The following is an 18787-nucleotide window of genomic DNA, read 5'->3' as shown; positions in this document are numbered from 1 at the left end:
AGTACTAGGCCAGTGTATAGCTCTATGATGCAGCCTACTGCAATATTTGAATTGTGACCACGTGTTTTCCATTTGCCATCAAATATGACATCTACATTTCCTGGTGGATTCAGGAAGTTCTTGTACATGTCCTTCACCACTTTGACGCTTGCTGCTTCTGTAGCAGTAGCTACTGCCTGGCAAGCTTTCACCATGGTGTCCATATGCCCCCTGAAAGTCTTGTGGTGAAGTCCTCGGTGAGAGAGGTTCATGGTGGCACAAAAATCTGCTAGGGCAGTCGCTCCCTTGCCTATACTTTGAATTCCCTTCATTGCCCGCAAATTGACTTCAAAGGGCGTGATGTTGGATTTCCCGGGCACTCGTGGCGACGAGAAGTGCCGCTCGGCGAAATCGCAATTTGAGCATGTGAGCTCCAACTTCACTGCTAGGCCGTATTCTCTCTCACTGCACTTTGCGAGTTGGAGAGTGGTCATCCCACACTTGCTGCAGCTTGTGGACACAAACATCTTCTTTAGCACTGAGAGATCAACGATGATGTACTCTGTGCCGCGATCGTCATCTTCACTTGCTGTGCCGACGTTCATTAGCTCGAACTTGCGGGAAGTCGCGGACTGCTTCGCCAATGAAGTTTTAACGTTGTCTGCGTAATTTTCGCGCCCTGCGCACTCCGCCTCCGTGAAAAACACCGTGTCGAAGCGTTGAGCACGCGAGCTCGGTTCAGCCGCGTCCGTCGGCACCGAAGCGGCGTGCGGAAACGCCGAAGTCAACGTTAGGCTTAGGTCAGCCGGCTCGGCCGCTTCCGACGACACGGAATCCGAAGCGACTTGCAGCGTCTCAAAAGTTGGCATTTTCGACGGGCTTAGTCCAGGCGCATCCACCGGCACTGCACAGACTTGCGGTAACGAAGTTGACACTGATCGGCACTGTCCAGCCGCGTCCACAGGCGAAGCTAGCGTCGACGGGGTTTGTTCAGCCGTGTCCACCGGCGAAGCTGTTGTTGGCGAGCTCAGTCCTGCCGCATCCACCAAGGGCACAGCAGCTTGCGGCATCACCGAAGCTGTAGTTCTCGACGATGTAGCGCTGTTCTTATTCCATGCGCGTCTCTTTTTGCCGACTGCTTTTCGCGTGCTTGCTTTCAAGCGCGCGTCTCGCGCCATCGTGACACGCGGAACAAAGCCACCAGGCACGCAAAAGCAAGAAATTCGTGGTTAAAAGAAGCGACCCAATAGCCAAAATATCTAGAAGAACGATAAAGAAAAAGGCAGAACGAAAAATACTAGGAAACAAAGAGGAGCTCGAAAAATGACGTGCGTCCAGGCGAAAGCAGACGACGTGAAGGAGTCGGACAACGCGGCCGCGGAAGGCGAAGCATACGTCACGGCCAATCAGAGGGCTGCGCCTCGAGGAGGCGCCCGGTTCACCCAATCAGCGGCTGTCTCGCGACGATTTCCCGCTTGAGAACGGGTGCCAATCCCTCCGCTGCACGAGGGTCTACAGCGTGCCGAGGGGCGCCAGAATGGAGAGCGGGAAACCAGCTTTCAAACGAGACCAAGATGGCGCCGATCGGTACGCGTCGCGCGGAGCTACGGCAGCTTGAAAATGAGGCAAATCTTCGCGCTTGGCGTTCAATTTCGGCTCACCGACGTTTATAAATTACCGTTTATTTTATACTTCGAGTAGGAATTGCGCCATAATATTTTGTAGAGGCATAGTTGGGACATTAAGGACTTCAAAAACGCAATTTTTGAAAATTGCCATTTTTGACCATTTTTCGCGATTTCAAGACCCGCGTCCCCCCTTAAGCCAGCTGACATCAAAGTGTGTTGTAAGGCTGCATTCGAAGTCAGTATGCCTTGCCTTACAGTGGCAGCGGATGTAGTTGTCAGAGTTGATAACCGTTTATAATGTGCGCTATGAGGCAGTCACATTTGAGTTGTTTGGCCTTGTGCTATAAGTGGAGGCAGTGGCAATCAAAAAAAGAAAAAGATTGATACTTGTCTAGTTAGAGCAGTATGCTGCAAAGGAAAACATTTTGGAAACTAAACTTTGCAATTACAAGAAATCTTATCCAGTGCCTGATGCCTTTCTCATCTCGCGAAGAGCTTGATCTAATTCCCTTTGTAGCATTTGAAACAAGTTTGATAAATTTTTTGCCTGAAAACTGAGCTCTGTGTTGGTTAGCCTTCAGAGTTTTGAGAGGCATTCTTCAGTAGAGGAGTGTGTGATTATGTTAATGGCCAAACAAGATTAGCATACTGGCATTGTTCTGTAACATGATGCATGGGAGACTCGTGTGAATGGATGGGAGTGGTTGTTTTCAGTCTGTCAGTTTGCTTGAGCTCGGAAGTGCAAACGCATTATCCCTTAAAAGTGCATCAAGTAGCTAGTGTACTTTGATAATTGCCGGGTAGCAGACATAATGAAGTGCTATTCTTACAGCAACAAACTGCATTTTGGTTGTCTGAATATAAAGAAACATAGAAAATAATTATCATTTGCTTACTCCCCTGTAGCTTGACTGCGGCCTTATTTGTTCTAATATAAGGCAGAGCATTTTACAGAATCTGTAGCCTCAAAATTGCCTTAGTTGAGCTGTCTCCAGTACATTGGTTCAACAGTGGGGTAGTTTTGTTGCGCATTTAATTTGTGCTCCTGTGTAGACTTGCGCATGCAGGAAGGGGCTGTAAATGCAGCCATTAAAGTAGACATGATTCCCATTACTCGTGAAATGTTGCTGCATTGTTTTCAGTGTGATGCTTTCACTCTCACCAATAATGAGGACTGCATCATCTTTTTTCTTTCAATCATTTTTTTTTAGAAATGGAGATGGGTGTTAGCAGAATGAGTTACACATATGCAGTACATGCAGTTATGTTCATGTTCTTTCATTCAAATACTGTTATGTCTCTCCGCAGGTATTGCCTGATGAGCGTGAAGGGCTGCTACACAGACTTCCACATCGACTTTGGGGGCACATCCGTCTGGTATCACCTTCTCCGGGGCCAGAAGGTAGGTGTTCTGCAATGCTGTGTTCCACAGTCGCCAACCTTGTTTTTTTTTCAGCTTGTGCGCAGTCCAGTCATATAGCTGAAAAGTAGGGATGTTTCATATGCATGGTGACACCTTTACAAGCCTTGGTAGCTCAGCAGCTGTAGCTTTACACTGCTGAAGGTGTGGTTGCAGGTCTAAATTAAGCCAAAAATTGGGCAAAATATATTTTTGCATTTCTTTGCTTCAGGTTTATGTAGAGCAGTTATACTTGCTTGGTTGGATCCCTGTATCATTCTTGAGTAGTTTAGCCTTTACTGTAATCATTATAAATATGCTGTGAAATGTTTTTCTAGTTTTCTCAAAATAGCATTTTCTGGGGGTGTCATGGTTTTGGAATGATAATACCTCTGGTTCTACTTATCTTCTCGCAGTAATTTTCAGTTTTCTTTTTGTCAGTAAGGTAGACAATTACAGAGTGCAGTAGTCTTGCAGTATGAACATATAATATTACAGAAGTTCTTGCAAAGTAATACAGTAGCCAACCGATTTTCTACACTTCGCAGGGACCGAAAAATAGTCCGAAAAATTGAACAGTCAGAAAAATGAAATTTACAAAGGTTAGAGCAGCTTAAGAAAATCCCTAATAATGCCTGACATTCGAGGGCAGGGCATCGCGTAGAGGCAATCAAATTTGCTTAGATTTGTGCAAGAGTGACGTTGTCTTCACATACAGTCGACAAGAGCATCACCATGTTGGGGATCTCCATTGGCGGAGATCGCCATGGAAGTCGAAGAAACAAGCCCTGTTTCTTCACACCACTTGGCTCTGGCCAAGCCAGCGTAAAATCCAACATGGCAGTCTCCAAGCTCGGATAGCGTGGCTCGAGCAATTTAGTCCGGAAAATCAAACTTTGGCAGCCAAATTTGTAAAGAAATATCGGTGGCGAAAATGCATTAGCTTTATGAGAACCCTGATGGTGCAAGTCCGAATTTTTGGAGTCCGAAAAATCCGTTGGCTACTGTAATTTGACCTCGGTATTACCGTGGATCAAGCTTCATACATTTTATAAACCATTGTAGCATGTCAGCCTTTGCTAGAACTTTGGCTCAAATCAGTTTTAGAGTATAAATTCTTGTTGCACTGCAAACTCTTATCATTTCAACGTCATTTTTGTACGTCAATTTTTATTACACCATATATAGTTTAGTATATAGCTCACCTCCAGGCAAGTTATGAAAAAAACTGAGTTGTTGAATTTGTTCAAATTTGTGTACTCTGCAAGAAAACTGAATGTATATCTTAAGTTGGCACTGAAATACCTAAACTCTACAAAACTTATGAAATAACACTGTCTTGGTACTCTTTGGCCATAGCTGGCCCTTGCACCACTAAACAGTACACATTCATTCAAACTTTATTAAAGTCTACCTAAAAATAAAACAAATATTGAAGCGTATGGTCAAGAGCCCTACACCCTGACATGTCTCCTAACTCTGTTGTTACTTTTGGATGTTAAACCCCATTTGTGAAACTGTAATCAATCGAGGATGTCTGGCTATTTTTCATTAGAGCTTTGTCATCTCTTCTTGCATTTTTTTATTTCCCAAAGTAGTTGTTTCTTCTGATTACTCATGGCTTTATTGCTATATATTAAAAAAAAATGTAGTTGTCTAAAGGAGTGGCTTCACATGTCTGTTTGAGGTGCCAGATGTTATGTTCAATTGTCGTAATTTTGGCAAAACGTGCAGTGGTTTTTTTGCAACACTTTTGTCATTGCATGTCATTTATGGGTTGTCGTACTCAGTTAAATTTTTACAAGGACCTGAATTTGGTGATTTTCACAAAAGACCTACAATTAGGAACAGTAGGCTTGCCCTTGCAACAAAAGGCATGTTTTCTCCCTCCATGCTGCGAAATGTAGTGCTTTCATATTGTTCCAACAACAGTCCCCAGATGCTGAGCTCCTGGATGAAATGTAATTTACAGTATAAAGCACTTGGTTAGGCTTTGGAGGAGTATCTCTACATGAGATACAGTGAGCGCAGGAATTATAACAAAACGTTAAAAAACCTCCTGGCCATTTTTATTTTTGTAGTATGCTTTGCAAGTGCAGACCAAAAAAAAGCTTCAGCCATTGTTTCTTTCAAATGTCAGGAGTAGGCTGTGCCCTCCTAGCCACATTGGCCCAGCAGAATCTCGCTATTGTTGGCTCATAGCCAGTTAATGCATCATTGTGTGACATTCTTGCTGACAGCTGGGGCGTGAGCCCATCTCACCGTCTGTCTTCACTTAATATAAGTTTTTTAAATTATTTTTTAAATTCTTGCATCTCGCGTGGAACTTCTGATAGTCTCTTTTCTTCAATAACTGATATCTTTTCCTTTAGCCTGTTTTACCTGTTGTGCACCCTTCTTTATCTCTTTGCAAAGAAAGAAAGAAGGGGTCTATGTGCGTTTGTCTTCTGAGACTTTTATTGCTTTCAAAATATGCAGCATTTACGTGACTGGATGGAGGTGTATTGTATAAGTTAAATAACACCTGTGCATATATTGATCTCTTGCCATATGTAGTTGCCAGTAGCTTGCAATATAAACGCATTTACTGTGGGCATTATTTCTGAAGAGCACTTATAATCAAAGTTTGTCTTGCAAGCGTCGTCAGCAGTAATTCTAATCCAGCTACTACATTCAGTACTTGCACTCAAGAAGCGGTCGTATAGTGCATGTGTGGCTATTGTAATTTTATTTCTAAAAGCACATGATTATCTGACAGTGCAGGTGCTGCTGTTGTAAGGGTGCAGCTATTACACAAATAAATTCGCGAGCAAAGATTTCATCTAAACATTTCTTAAAAGTTGCGTCCACTGCCATACTCGTATACACTGACTGATACAGTAAAACCTCGTTAAACCGTACCCGCTTAAACAGTAGTTTCGGTTTAAAAGTAGTAAAGTCAATTCCCCGACTCAGCGGCCATTGAACATAATGTATTTTGTATCCGCATAAACCGTACCAGCTTATTGCTTACGCATCGGTTAAAACGTAGCATTTCCACTTTTCGTCGCGCAAACACGGCGGTGCGTCGTCTCCATCGAGCGGCCCGGCAGAACAACAAGCCTCGGAGATCGGCACAACGGCCTCCAAGCGCCCTGTGCGTTTGCACGTGAAGCCGCATCAACATCAACATCATTCCGACGCCGCATGGACGCCGTGCCAGAGAGCGTTGCGGCGTCGTGCAAGCGAGGACTCGCGTCATGCCGAAGCTAGGATAAAAAAGACGCCGGGTGCTCAGCATAGAAGAAAAATTAGACATCGTCCGTGCTACCGAACGTGACACGGAAGAAGTCGGCGCTGGCCCGCGACATGGATCTGCTGTTGACTACAGTGTGTGGCATTTGGAATGCGAAGTTGCTCGGCAGCGCTGCTGCGACCGCGAAGAGATGTCGGCTACGAGGTTCGACTTTTCGCCATCGTTGCCGCTGTTGTTGCCGAAGTGTCAACTAGCGACAGTGATGAGGACGACGCGGAAAGCGACAGCACGGGCGATTCAGGCCCGACAGTGGCAGAAGCTGCGCGTTACGTCAGCCTCATGAATGCGATCGTCGCAAGGAGAACAGGGGCGCGATAACGTAACTATTCCAAACGAAAAGTTTTCCGAACTCCGGCACCCGGCAATGAAAAAGGCGCCCCGGGACTTATGCAGCACTACTGCGCGCGTGCACGGAGAATACGTAACGCCAACGAGGAATCTGCCGTGCGAGTGTTTGCCGAGAGGAGGGGGGCTGGCTGAGAAGCTGGCACGCAGCTTCAGCAAGTTTGAGGCCGCTGTCGTCGTGCTAGGCCGCCGCGACATCAAACGAAAATAACACTTACGTCCCGCGAAGTGAATAAATACTGCATGTTTTTTCCCCCTTTCATCGTAGTCTCTCTGAGTTCCGTTTTCGACAGGTAAGTGGGCGATCTCATGCTATTTCGCTTAAACAGTACTACCGTTTAGTACGTACTTTTTCCGAGCTCCGGCCGACTACGGTTTAACGAGGTTTCACTGTACTTACATTTCATTTCACAGACGTGAGATATTGTGTGAGTGATTGATAGAAGGTGTGATTGGGCGTGGGTATGAATGGAAGTGAGTTCTGGTGAGCTTGAATGCATGCGAGTAGGTGCTGGGGGGGGGGGGGCATTCCGTAAGTGTCCACCTAGTGGACATGTTCATCTGCTGCCGAAGTGCTGAGTGGCTGGAGGCACCCGTCTCCTCCTCATGCATGCCCCAGCCTAGCCTTGGTGTATGTTAAGCTTTCACTGTTATATGCCATGCTTTCTCCTGTTTTTTGGCTCATCTCTCCTTTTAAAATCCACTCGACTCCGCCCCCTTTCTCCCTCTGAAATATACTCTTGCAGAATGTGTTTATAGTACAATTCTAGTAGCTTCATTGCCAGTGACATTGCACTTGAAATTTCAGGTGTATTCAAGTTGTTTCGAAACCTTGAGTTTTTGGTGTACTTCTGGGAGTTCACAATTATCTGCTTTAGCTGTGTGCTTTCTTCCATGTGGGTCTGCGAATAAATTTATTTTGCAGACGTCCCTTCAGCTTCACAAGTGCTCTGAAGGAATGCAAGTATCTAGTTCCAAAGACATGTTCTAAAGGCTCTGCGAGCTGCGTCGTGAACCATTTGCGCACTTCATTTCGTTGTTGTTGAACTCGACAGCTGTGCGATTCTTGACACTTCATTATTTTCTTCTTCTTTTGTCGTGAGATTGGTTCGTCACTGCCTCTTGTAAAGGTCGCTTGCCTCTGAACTTTATAGTTTATAGCTTTGATAAATGCAGCCCTTAAGGCTGCCTTGTTTTCCATCCAGGCTAGCATGTTTTTTTTTCTGATTAGAGTATGCACCATGAAAATGTTTTTACCAGTACTGAATTTCTGGTTCTGCACACATTGCACCTTCTTTGGCAGCACCAGTTCTTGAAGCATCATTAATAATGTTCATTTATAATAATAAAAAATTATCAATAGACTTGAACCTCATTTTAACTAGACAGGATGTGATGGAATAATGGATATAACAAAGTAAATGTAATTATCCTTGAAATACCCGCAGAGGTCCATATAGTTAAAACCTCGTTTTAATAAAATAAAATATTTAGTTCTGCTAATTGATATAATGAACTAGATTTCTCTCCGAAACCTAAAATACTGACCATTGTGCGCCGACATGTCGCTTTCCGCCGTCTTCCGCACTCATTTGGCGTGGCAATTCAAAATTCCCACGTCGAATACACCGTCGAGCAACAGTGGTTTGTCTCACCGCCGCGCACACGGTGGCTACACACAAGCGGCACTTCTTTCTTATTGCACCTCTCTCTTGCACGTGCCTGACAAAGCTAGGCGGCTAGATGCACCCTCTTGATCGCAGTCTTGGAGGCCATGCAAGCTGCACCGCCCCACATATCGATGATGATGCTTGCGCACAACAATCCAAAAAAAGCAGTTCTTGCACTTGTCCTTCTCTCACTGCAGTGCGTCACCCTGGCTGACGCAGCTAGGCATGACCTCTGAGATTGCATGAAACCAGCACGAACTGGCCAGGCCAACTCTGCACGTTCACACAGCAGACATAAAATCAACTTTGACTGTGGAGCCACGGCAGCTGCAGTGCAATGAAAGAGCGGCGGATAGGTAGTTTCACTTTCCCGGGCCGAACACGTCCACGTATATGACCGGCTGGGTTTCTGGCACTGTGCCAAGCTCTGTTGGCCGTACACTTCAACGGGTTTACAACATCTCGCGAAAGTGAAACTTATCTGTGAAAGCCATGGAGGTTGTTCTAAAATACAATGCCAGATGAGCGAGCCAAGTGGAAAGCGGAAGCGGAAGATCGCCACATTGGAACGTAAGAAGGCTATCGTAAAGAGGCTATCACATCAGATGCTGAAACGTTGCGTGTTCCACACACCGGAGAGTCTTTGCTGTTGTTTTATTAAAATTTCATTGCATACGCAGCCGTGTAGTGGTTCAGCAGGCCACGGAGCCGTCGTTTTCTTTGCATGTTTGAAGTGGTGCACACAACTCGGTATATACTGCCATAAAGGGTGATAGTCTATACAGTGCAGTTATAATGTCGAGTCGACTTCAGAGTATCAACTTATGCGTTAGGGCTATAAGAAAAAAAACAGTATATAACGATGTATTATTCACTGCATATTGGATATAACGATCGAAATTCTTCCTTTTGTGCGGCATTTTCCATGTGGAATAATCGTGAAATTTGCGTTGTAAGTTACTCCTAACCGAGACGGGCCGAAAAGATTGCTTACGCCAGTTTGTACCCGCTGCCATTATCGCGCAGCGCACCGATTGTGGAAGCCACGGAGAGCATCGCAAGTTGATGCAGCATGCCACAAGATGGCGCCAGCTGCTTCATGTCCATGTCACCGGCATGTGTCTAGAAAAAAAGCAAGAAGCAAACCGTGCCTGCACTCCCATTCTAGAATCTCCCTCTCTTCCTCAGCGAGCGCGGAAATGCGCCGTGGAGGAAGCGGCCGGTGCGCCGACAAAGCGCAAAGCTGTGTTGCTTGGTACGAAGCTGCAAATTTTGCAAGACTGGTGCAGTCGATGACATCGACGATTCTGAAAACTGCGAGCGCCACGATCGTGAAGGCTATAGAACCAGTGATCATGCCGATCAACGGAAACGGCGGGCTGTGTGCACCGGGGTAAAACCCCCCATGTGTGAATCCAACACAGTTGCAGCCATTGACATTACCAAACTCTGGAAGCGCATCGCTGCTGGCAGTAAAATAGGCAGTGCTTTGATGGAGGAGTTTCTGAGTGCCGATAGTGCTGCCTCGTTCTGCGAAGAATCTTCGACGGGGCAATCATCGTTGCGACACAGACGGCGGCGTGTTGCGACGGAAGTGACAACACCAGCGGCAGTGACGACGAGATTGACAGTGGCCCATCTTTGACACCGACCCCAACGTTCACGCAAAGTGCACTGTTGTCGATAGAGTCGCTCATTGATTTCATGCATGCATAATTATGGCTGCCTTGTGTTCACGCAGCCGCTGGACGTTATGCACACCGCGCTTGTGAGCCTGAAACTTTCATGCAAGCAAGTGCAGATTTCTGTTTCAGCGCACCTAACGCTTGACACGCTGGTTAGTTATAAATAAACATTTCGTTTTTCACAGCCTACTTTTTATAACGCCAATTTTTTACTGTAAGTGGCAAATTTGTTTTCGGAGCTGCGAAGGTATGTTCAGCAGCTTTTCTTTTCCTTTTCTTTTTTGCAGCAGTCCAGATATAACGATGATCAGTTATAATGATCGGAGTTTTCATTCTTGATATTGTTATAAGTGGACTGCACTGTATAACGAAGTTATGGATGTCATATAATGAAGTGATTTCAGCTTCTACTTCGTGTTATAATGAGGTTCGAGTCTAATAATAGCGAAGACTTCCATGTTTTTCTTTTGCTAAGGCTGCAGTGCATTGCTATTCTACTGAATTGCAATAACATCTGGGGGACACTACTTCTTGCTAAAAGGGCGAATGCTTTTCAATTTGTATGTGGAAAACTATTTTGTGACTGCAGAGCCAAGTGTGTGTTCAGTGCAGTTTTGATTGAACACAGTCTTGATTCATAAATTGAATTTCAGTCCTAAGATCTGATATTTTATTATAGGCCTACTATTCTTAGCCTTTCAAGGTTGGCAGGTCTGTGCAATGCATTGTCAAACGAAAGTCCAGCAAGTGTAAGAATTGCATCAGAAGAAGACAATAGAGAACTCCTTTACGAGTGTCAAAAGTTGTGCAATGATCATTACGGTGCATCAATGCAGGAATTGCGCCTCGCTTATGCAACAAGATAGAAGCTGTTATATGAAAAAAGTTGTGTGTGAAAAAAAGAAAAGGAATTTTTTTTTGTCCATCTCTTTTCCAGGTGTTCTGGCTGATACCTCCAACCAAGCGCAACTTTCAGCTGTACGAACAATGGGTCCTCTCGGGAAAACAAGGGGACGTCTTCTTTGGTGAAACTGTGGAGAAGTGCGACCGTGTCACCCTTAACGAGGGTGACACCTTCTTCATTCCTACTGGTGTGTTCCCTTTTACCACCCGCCCTTTTTTTAAGGCGCATTGTAGAACCTAATCTTAGCTATGGCCGTTCCTATTTATTTAAGAGGAAGCGTTATCTCGGGGCCACCTATGATTTTCACATTAAATACATGTAAAATGGAGAAAAGCTTCTTTGAGACAAGTGCCGATTCGAATAAATCTGTTGTATTTCCGAGTATGAATTTACACCTTAGATTAAATTGCTACGATGTTTGTGGGGATTTTACAAAAGTCCTACTCACAAATTAGTGGCATACATTACAGTCGTTTATAATACATCAATTTTGTGCACTCAGATGTAATATTTTGTGCAGTTAACAAAATTGTGATAATGTTTTTTATTTATGATTTAGAGTTGTAAACTTGATACTTGGGATTTTTTAGCTTGCAATCCATGAATTTCATTGATGGCATTAACTGAAAATCCACTTCCTACAGTTACTAGATTTCAGCTTGTTTGTTTGAGTGCGACACATCTAGTCAAAATTTGTGCCGTGATTACTGAGAAAAACAATTTCTTTGTTCCTATGTATTTAGATGGGAGCTCCCGAGCTAAAGCTTCCTCTTAACTACGGACATTGTTTTCAGTCATGTTAGCCTAGAGTTGGCAAAGCATTTTAGATCAAAGAGGACACATGCATTAGGTAACTTTCTATGGCCTGGTGTATGAAAAAGTGTCAATTTCTTTGATCACACAGGATGCATTTCCACTTAATGGTACGCCATTCCTCTTGAAAAGGTTCCCTATACATTCCCATAATTTCATATGTGTTGAGTATGGGCTTGTGCGAATTTAATTTTTTGGTTCAAAGCGAAGTTGCAATGAATAATTATTATGCGGAGCAATTTCGAGGTGAATAGCTTAAATATAGTGGGATTTGCATACAACCTTGATACAATGGCCAAAAGTTTACAAATCTTAAAAAAAAAGCAACAGAAAAACAAGGCCCTTACAAAACGGGAGACGCGTCCCTGTGATCAGGTTTTTATTTTTATTTTTTTCTCCAAATTCTTGGTTTCAGATATTTCTATCCGAAAATGAAAGTTGCGCGTTTTTTACAATGTAAGCAGTTCAGAGAATCAGTTTACGGATTTTCGCTCAGCGTTGTGGTTCAGCCTACATAAAATATTGCACTTGTCGAGGTCTTGGGAGCTTTCCATGTGCTCACGACCATCATGCATTGTTCAATGCTGCGGTCTAACCTTGACTGCGCAGCACCAGTGCTTTGGGCTGTGTTGTGCAGATTCATCTCAGCGCTGTCTCATTTGAGTACAAGCCTCGTGTGTGCACCGACAGATCTTGGCAGCCATGCTTGCTGTCATCACCCACAAACCCGTATGCCGCTTCTACGGTCATTAGACTACCACTGAGCAACTTGACGAGCGGAAAAATTTTCGCAGTGGTTATTAGCCACCTGCCACCGTGACCAGCTATGAATTTTTGTCATGCCTTGGCAGTAGGGCCTAACCAGCACTGCTTCGCCAGGTGTCTGAAATTAATGTTTTTGGGGCTAATTCTTGGCAGTACAGGAGTCATGACTGGAAAATGGAGCAAGACGCCATTTGGCATTTGAAACTTTGGTTGCCATTGCACATTTGTTCAATAGAAAAGGTGGCAGGGCCACAGGTATGCTTGAATAATATAGCAGGTCCTTAGCAAGTACTTTAAAATTTTCTAATACTGAAATTCAAACTGAAGCAAATATCGAAGAGCATAATATTTGATCGAATATTCAAATATTCACGCAAGCCTACTTGCATATAATTCCCCCAGAATATATGTGGCCACCTTATTAATTCTTGGCAACCTTGCTATACCCCAGTTTTACATCTCCTCGACACTTGTTCTGTTACGTTAATTAACACTTGCCTATTTTGCTCATTACGTGATCTGTACAGCCCAGTTTAGAAGAATCTGTTTATCATCAGATTTTCTGACCAATACCTCTGTGCTTCAGTTTCTACATAATTCAAACGATTTTGTGCGTTTGTTGCAATTACTGCATTTGCTCGATTCTAACGTGCCCTTGATTGTAACACACACCCGTTTGCTATGAGCTGACGAAAGAAAAGTCCTTTACAGTACTGCACACCTCATTCTTTCATACAGGAATACAACCTTCTCTCATTTGGAAAGACAGATTTACTTCAAATGCACTAAAGTTGTGATAAATAAAGTATCAGTTTCGCCCAACAGGCAAAGCATTGATTTCGATAGCAAATTAGTAGACAGCTACACAAAGAGTAAGGGTATTAGTTTTATTGACTGTATAAACTTGTAAACATTCGCTTACTAACTAAATTAACAAGCGTGGTATTACGTGCGCACTAACAAACATGCACTAACAAACATGAATGCATCTCACTCAATGACTGCGGAAATTCCTGATCAAAACGCTGGAGTGAGGAAGCGCAGTAGCAGAAGCAAGCAAACTAACCTTTGTGCGGCCTCTCGCTTCAGTGTGAACTAAGCGACAAGAAAACAGCGTGGTGCGCTTAGATGCGTGGACTGTCTCCATCGCAGATCGCTTTCAAGATGGGGGCTGCGTGGCCATTCCTACGCAGCAGCTGCCGGAGTAGACCACCTCTCCTGTTAGCACCAGTCCCGCACACAATTGGGAAATCCGAGCACCTGTGATGTGGCCAAATTTTCCTCCATCTCTGCACATGTGATCACTTTCCTTTTAATTGTGCCATCGTGACAAATTCGGCATGTCTTCGCAGTCGGCACTTCCATGCAGATAGAGCAAAGAACGAACACAGGAAATGGGAAGACAGATGGTGGACTAACCTAAGCACACATACTACAGCACATGGAGGAAGCTACGGCAGCTAGGCTTGAAGCACATACAATGTGGCCATTTTGAAATGCTGATGGTGATATGGTAATGCAGATTTAGGATCATACTTGACTCTAATGTGCACACAAATTTTGTACCCGTATTATAGGAAAAAGAGTGCGCATTAGATTCGAGTAAATATGGTAATCACATGCTCTCTCTTCCTTTTGCTCCCAGGATGGATTCATGCGGTGTACACTCCAGCAGATGCACTGGTGTTTGGTGGAAATTTCTTGCACAGCTATGGCATTGAGAAGCAGTTGCAAATATGCCAAATTGAAGATGCCACGCATGTGAGTAAGGTTGCTTTCTGGGTAGCATTGCCAAATGTCCAGTGTGTTATCAGAAGCTTTCAGTTGTAGCTGTTTAGGGTTACTTCATTTCTCACCTAGACCTTGTCCCCTTCCAGGCCGCATTACAGGACTAACTACTTGACCTCCTCAGACCTGAGAGCGCTGCGATACAATGGTGCACGAATGCATTCACGTGGTTTTATTTAATACCGTAAAAGCTCAATAATTCACAACGCGTTAATTTGGAATATTGGACAATTCGAAGTAGCCGCCGTGGTCCATCCAACAATGTATTGAAAGCAATATATAACGCATCTCGCTAATTCACACTTGAATCCCCACCACCACCGACAATTCAGTCTCCACACCATCGTGGATAGGCAGACTGCTAGTGCGCAGGAGCATGTTGGCACCGCCGTGCTGGCTGTGCCGCTTTGCTCTTTCCATCTGCGGCCCATTCTTTAGGCCTGACTGGAGAGAGACTCCTTCGCACCTGGCCAGTCACTCTGTTGCAGGTCGCTTCTCCCCCTCTCTCAAGACTTCAAAAGATACAGATGTGGACGCAGTGCTGCATGTTTTTTCTTTTTCTTTCTTTACATCTTTTTGTTGCATCTTGTATGCTATGCTCTTTCTCTATGTGGTGTTCTGCCGAGGAGTGGCACTAGGTGCTGTCTGAAACATGGCGGCCGTGATGTTTATTGGCGCTCGCAGTGCCTAAATACCCTTTGAGTACGTGTGTGGCCGCTGCCTGTACGTATACAATCGAACCCATTTATTATGATACCGGTTTTAACGATATGTCAGTTACAACAGTGAAAAGCTGCTGCACCATCAACTTTTGTATGTTTTCAGTGAAGGAGTAACCCGCTTACTACAATGTCACTATGCCGCATTATCGGTTTTAGCAATGAAGCCTGGTTGTTGGGTGTCCGTGCCGAAAGGTAATGAAATGCGAAATCCCTGTAAAGAAAAAAAGAAAATGAAATGCAAGGCGCTGCACGATTGCCCACCACCCCAATTACCACCGCATGTTTCTCTCCGTGAGAGATTCACGCCAGCCTCGCGCACATCTTTTCTGTCGCCCTTCTACTCCTCCAAACACGAATGGATCACGCCAACTGCGCTGCCAATGCTGCCAGCGCTGCTCTCGGATTGCTCACTGGAGCCTCATTCTGCGCAATTCCGTTAACGAATTAAGTTGCCCGTGCTTGTCTTTGTTCGTTGCGGCGAAGTCGTTCTTAGCCACACAGTTTCTCAGCCTCCTTTCACTCGCCACCAAAACAGAAAATGCACAACGTTGCCACTGAAAAGAAAGTGCACTGCTATAGATTTGGAAACGAAGTGCTTCTAACTGATGAGGCGATCATCGCGAACATGCTTGCATTGGATAGCGACAGTGACGGCCACGACGGCAGTGCTAACGCAGCAGAGCAGGCTGCCCCAACGTTTTCCCCGCTGGAGGTCCTGTAAATAATCCCTCATGGGCTTGTTTTCGCGAGGGAGCTTCCGCTTCATTACGTGGAGCATCTGGATGCCTTGGAGAAGGATGTCGGCAAGCTTCGCGTAAAGCAAGCAAGGCTGACAGACATGCGATTTCCTCCTGCAAGCCAGTGGGAAGTACGTGGCAAGATGCTTGTGGCGATGTCGTCCCAATGTTTCTTCTGGATTTCTCAAGCTTAGATGCTGCCGCGGCAACCTTCCAGCATTCTTTAAAATTGCCTTTTGGGGCCACCAAAGTGATGCCTCGGCAGAGCTCATATGTCACCTGCTGCCTGTGACCCCTCTTTGCACTTGTTATAGCAGTGCCATTCTTGAACGCTGACAGCAGCGGCTTGTTAACAACATGCGATCAAAGCGTGCAGAAGGCAGTGTTAAACAGCTAAATGAGTCAACATAATCAGAAGTCGGATGGAGGAAGGTGGTGGGGAGGAGAACTGGCCTCCCCAACAGTGTAGTATTTTTCGAAACAGCTACGCCATCCCCACTTCGATTATTTTTTTCATGCAATCCGGTTATAACAATTGCTACAGCAATGGAATTTTCGTGGCACTTGAATATTGTTATAAGTGGGTTCGACTGTAATGAGACTTGGCAGCATGCAGGTGGTGAAGCTATAAAAGTACAACAGAGACCAACGTCGCAGCAGGTTGTGGTGTGTTTCGCGAGTGCATTTTAGAGCGCAGCTGTTTGTTCCTGTGGTGCAAAGGCACATTTACAGCTTGACGTTTTTTGGCGCGCATCGCTTGCAGCCAGTCATGCTTAAGCTGCTTGCGCTACGCCAGCCCAAACGCCGTCCCCTCTACACTTTGACGCGCGCACCGTTGGCTGCTCTCTTTGGAGTATGCACAAAACAATCCTCAACCTGCGCGCCACTTTGAAGACTTCAAGCGGCTGTCTGCGATCGTCGGCGAAGAAGCGTGGGCACCGTTTTTCTCTGCACCATGCATTTGTGGGTCGGCGCGATGAACGCGCGGATGGAGCAACAGCCATCTTGACATTGGGCATGTTGGACCCCGTTGGCTGCGTCTGGTTACATGGACTGTGCGGTGTGCTTAGAACTATAGACATTGTTCTTGCCAACTGTCCTAGTGAGTGCGCACGCAAGCTCATGCTAGGTTGGACTGTGTACGCCCCTTAAAGGGACACTAAAGGTTAATATTAAGTCAACGTGGACTGTTGAAATACCATCCCAGAAACCTCGAAACGCTTGTTTCATGTGAAGAAGAGACTTATTTTAAGAGAAAATGCGTTCTAAAGCGTCCGCGTACCTCTAGCGCAGTTCAAATCGCCCACCCTCCGATCGAGGAGTGGTGACGTTATGGTCTCATAGTGACGTTGCGCCGTCGGTGAGTAAAACGGCGCCCGCAGACGGCGCTACGGCTTTTCTGTGCTAAACGCACACGCGCGACCAGAAACAGAGCTGAGACAGAGCTGACAGCAGCGCGGAAGTGGAACTATGGTGGCTAGCGGAAGGGAAAGCACGCGACGATAAGCTGGTTCTTTATTACATGTATGATGAGGAATGCCTTCGTCATCGGGCTAGTACTGGAATGTCTCTGGGGGGTTTCAAATCGTGTCATGCATTTACCTCAATTTCATGGTTACTAAAGCTCTCTTCACCATTATATTGGCGCCTTAGACGTTCTAGAGCATTGCTTTATCACTTTAACTTGACTTCATAGTAACCTTTAGTGTCCCTTTAAGCGGGCGATTTTTTTAAAATCTGACTTTCATTATTCGAATTTGTATAATTCGAATTTTCATAACATCACCGTGGAACTTGAATTAACAAGCTTTTACTGTATTTCACGGGCTTTCTTTACACGCTGAAAAAAAAAAATTGCACTGCAGCATGTACGTTGCCACAAAAATTTGGATTGGTTGTTTCTGAATCCTCTCTGCAACATTACAACGTAACACACTTGGCCCTAAAGTGAATATTAAAGATTTTGCATAATATAAAAATATTAAAAAATACCCTAAGGAGTGCCACATGACGGCAAACCATATGTCATTTTGTTGCGGTTGACCACTTTTTCACATCCATGGTTCAAGTTAGGCGAAACACCCTGTATAACGATATGTTATGACTAGATGTTGGATACAACAATCAAAATGTTTCTTTCCCTATGGCATGCTCCATGCAGACTGAGCTTGACAATTGCATTGCCAAGTTCCGCTGGAACGAACAGTGCCGAGATGGCTGATCTGACGACGCTTCCTACTTCCACTACTTCCATTTGTTCTCCAAGGCCATGTCCTTTGTGCTTTTTATCTGTCACCATACAATGTTATGAACTCGCTTATCTTGCTGCACTTGACACTTTAATCCCTGGATGGTGCTTTATAACTTAACCAAAATGTATAACAGAGCTTGTGGGGAAGGGGGGGGGGGAGTGGCTATAAACAGAAGTTGTTTCCTTGCCTGGCTTGAAGATGCAGATGTGGGGCCCTATAATGTAAACTATACCAGTCTGTTTTTATTTCAATCTCCTGATGTTAGTAGCCAGTCTTGTACTTGTTAGTAGCCAGTCTCTTGTTCGTGTTTTGTCTGAAATACAAAGGCTGTGCTATGTCCACTAACAGCAGAGCGTTTGCTTGCTCAACATTGCTCTGCAGGTGCCTGTCAAGTTCCGGTACCCCTTTTACCGCGAGATGCTGTGGTACGTGCTGCAGCGCTACGTCCAGTGCCTTCTCGGCATCAACCACCTCACCTGCAACGAGGATGGCGACCCGATTGATGCTACCAAGAGGGGCTCCTCCCAACATATGCAGGCAAGTTGGAGCAGATGTCTTTGTCACCCTAGCTTTTGTTGCAGTTGCGGATTTTATTTTGAGAGTTTTTGGCACGTAACATGACTGAGTAGGGTCCAGTTGGGCCTTGGATGCTGACGTATATATGTGCTACAAACCTCAGTGGTCCAATGGTGACAGAGCAGTAGTCAGCATAATAACATTGAGCAGGGGGGGCACTGTTAACCCTTTGAAGGTTTTTGCCGTACATGTACGGCGGCGGTTTTTTGTCCCGCAAGGTCTTTGCCGT

At 45.1% G+C, this 18787-nt stretch overlaps 1 protein-coding gene across 2 annotated transcripts in view; it reads left to right on the top strand.

Moving 5' to 3' along the window:
* Positions 1-18787, top strand: part of LOC135919319 (lysine-specific demethylase 2A-like) — a 71656-nt gene that overhangs the window by 11867 nt on the left and 41002 nt on the right. For both annotated transcript variants that reach the window (XM_065453053.2, XM_065453052.1), the window contains exons 7-10: positions 2916-3009; positions 10939-11092; positions 14129-14244; positions 18364-18519. In XM_065453053.2, coding sequence (XP_065309125.1) covers positions 2916-3009; positions 10939-11092; positions 14129-14244; positions 18364-18519 — 520 coding nt within the window. The remainder of the gene's footprint in view (positions 1-2915; positions 3010-10938; positions 11093-14128; positions 14245-18363; positions 18520-18787) is intronic.

Source organism: Dermacentor albipictus, chromosome 2 (assembly GCF_038994185.2).
Source record: "Dermacentor albipictus isolate Rhodes 1998 colony chromosome 2, USDA_Dalb.pri_finalv2, whole genome shotgun sequence".
NCBI classification, from domain to species: domain Eukaryota; kingdom Metazoa; phylum Arthropoda; class Arachnida; order Ixodida; family Ixodidae; genus Dermacentor; species Dermacentor albipictus.
This window is presented reverse-complemented; position numbering and strand designations above follow the sequence as displayed.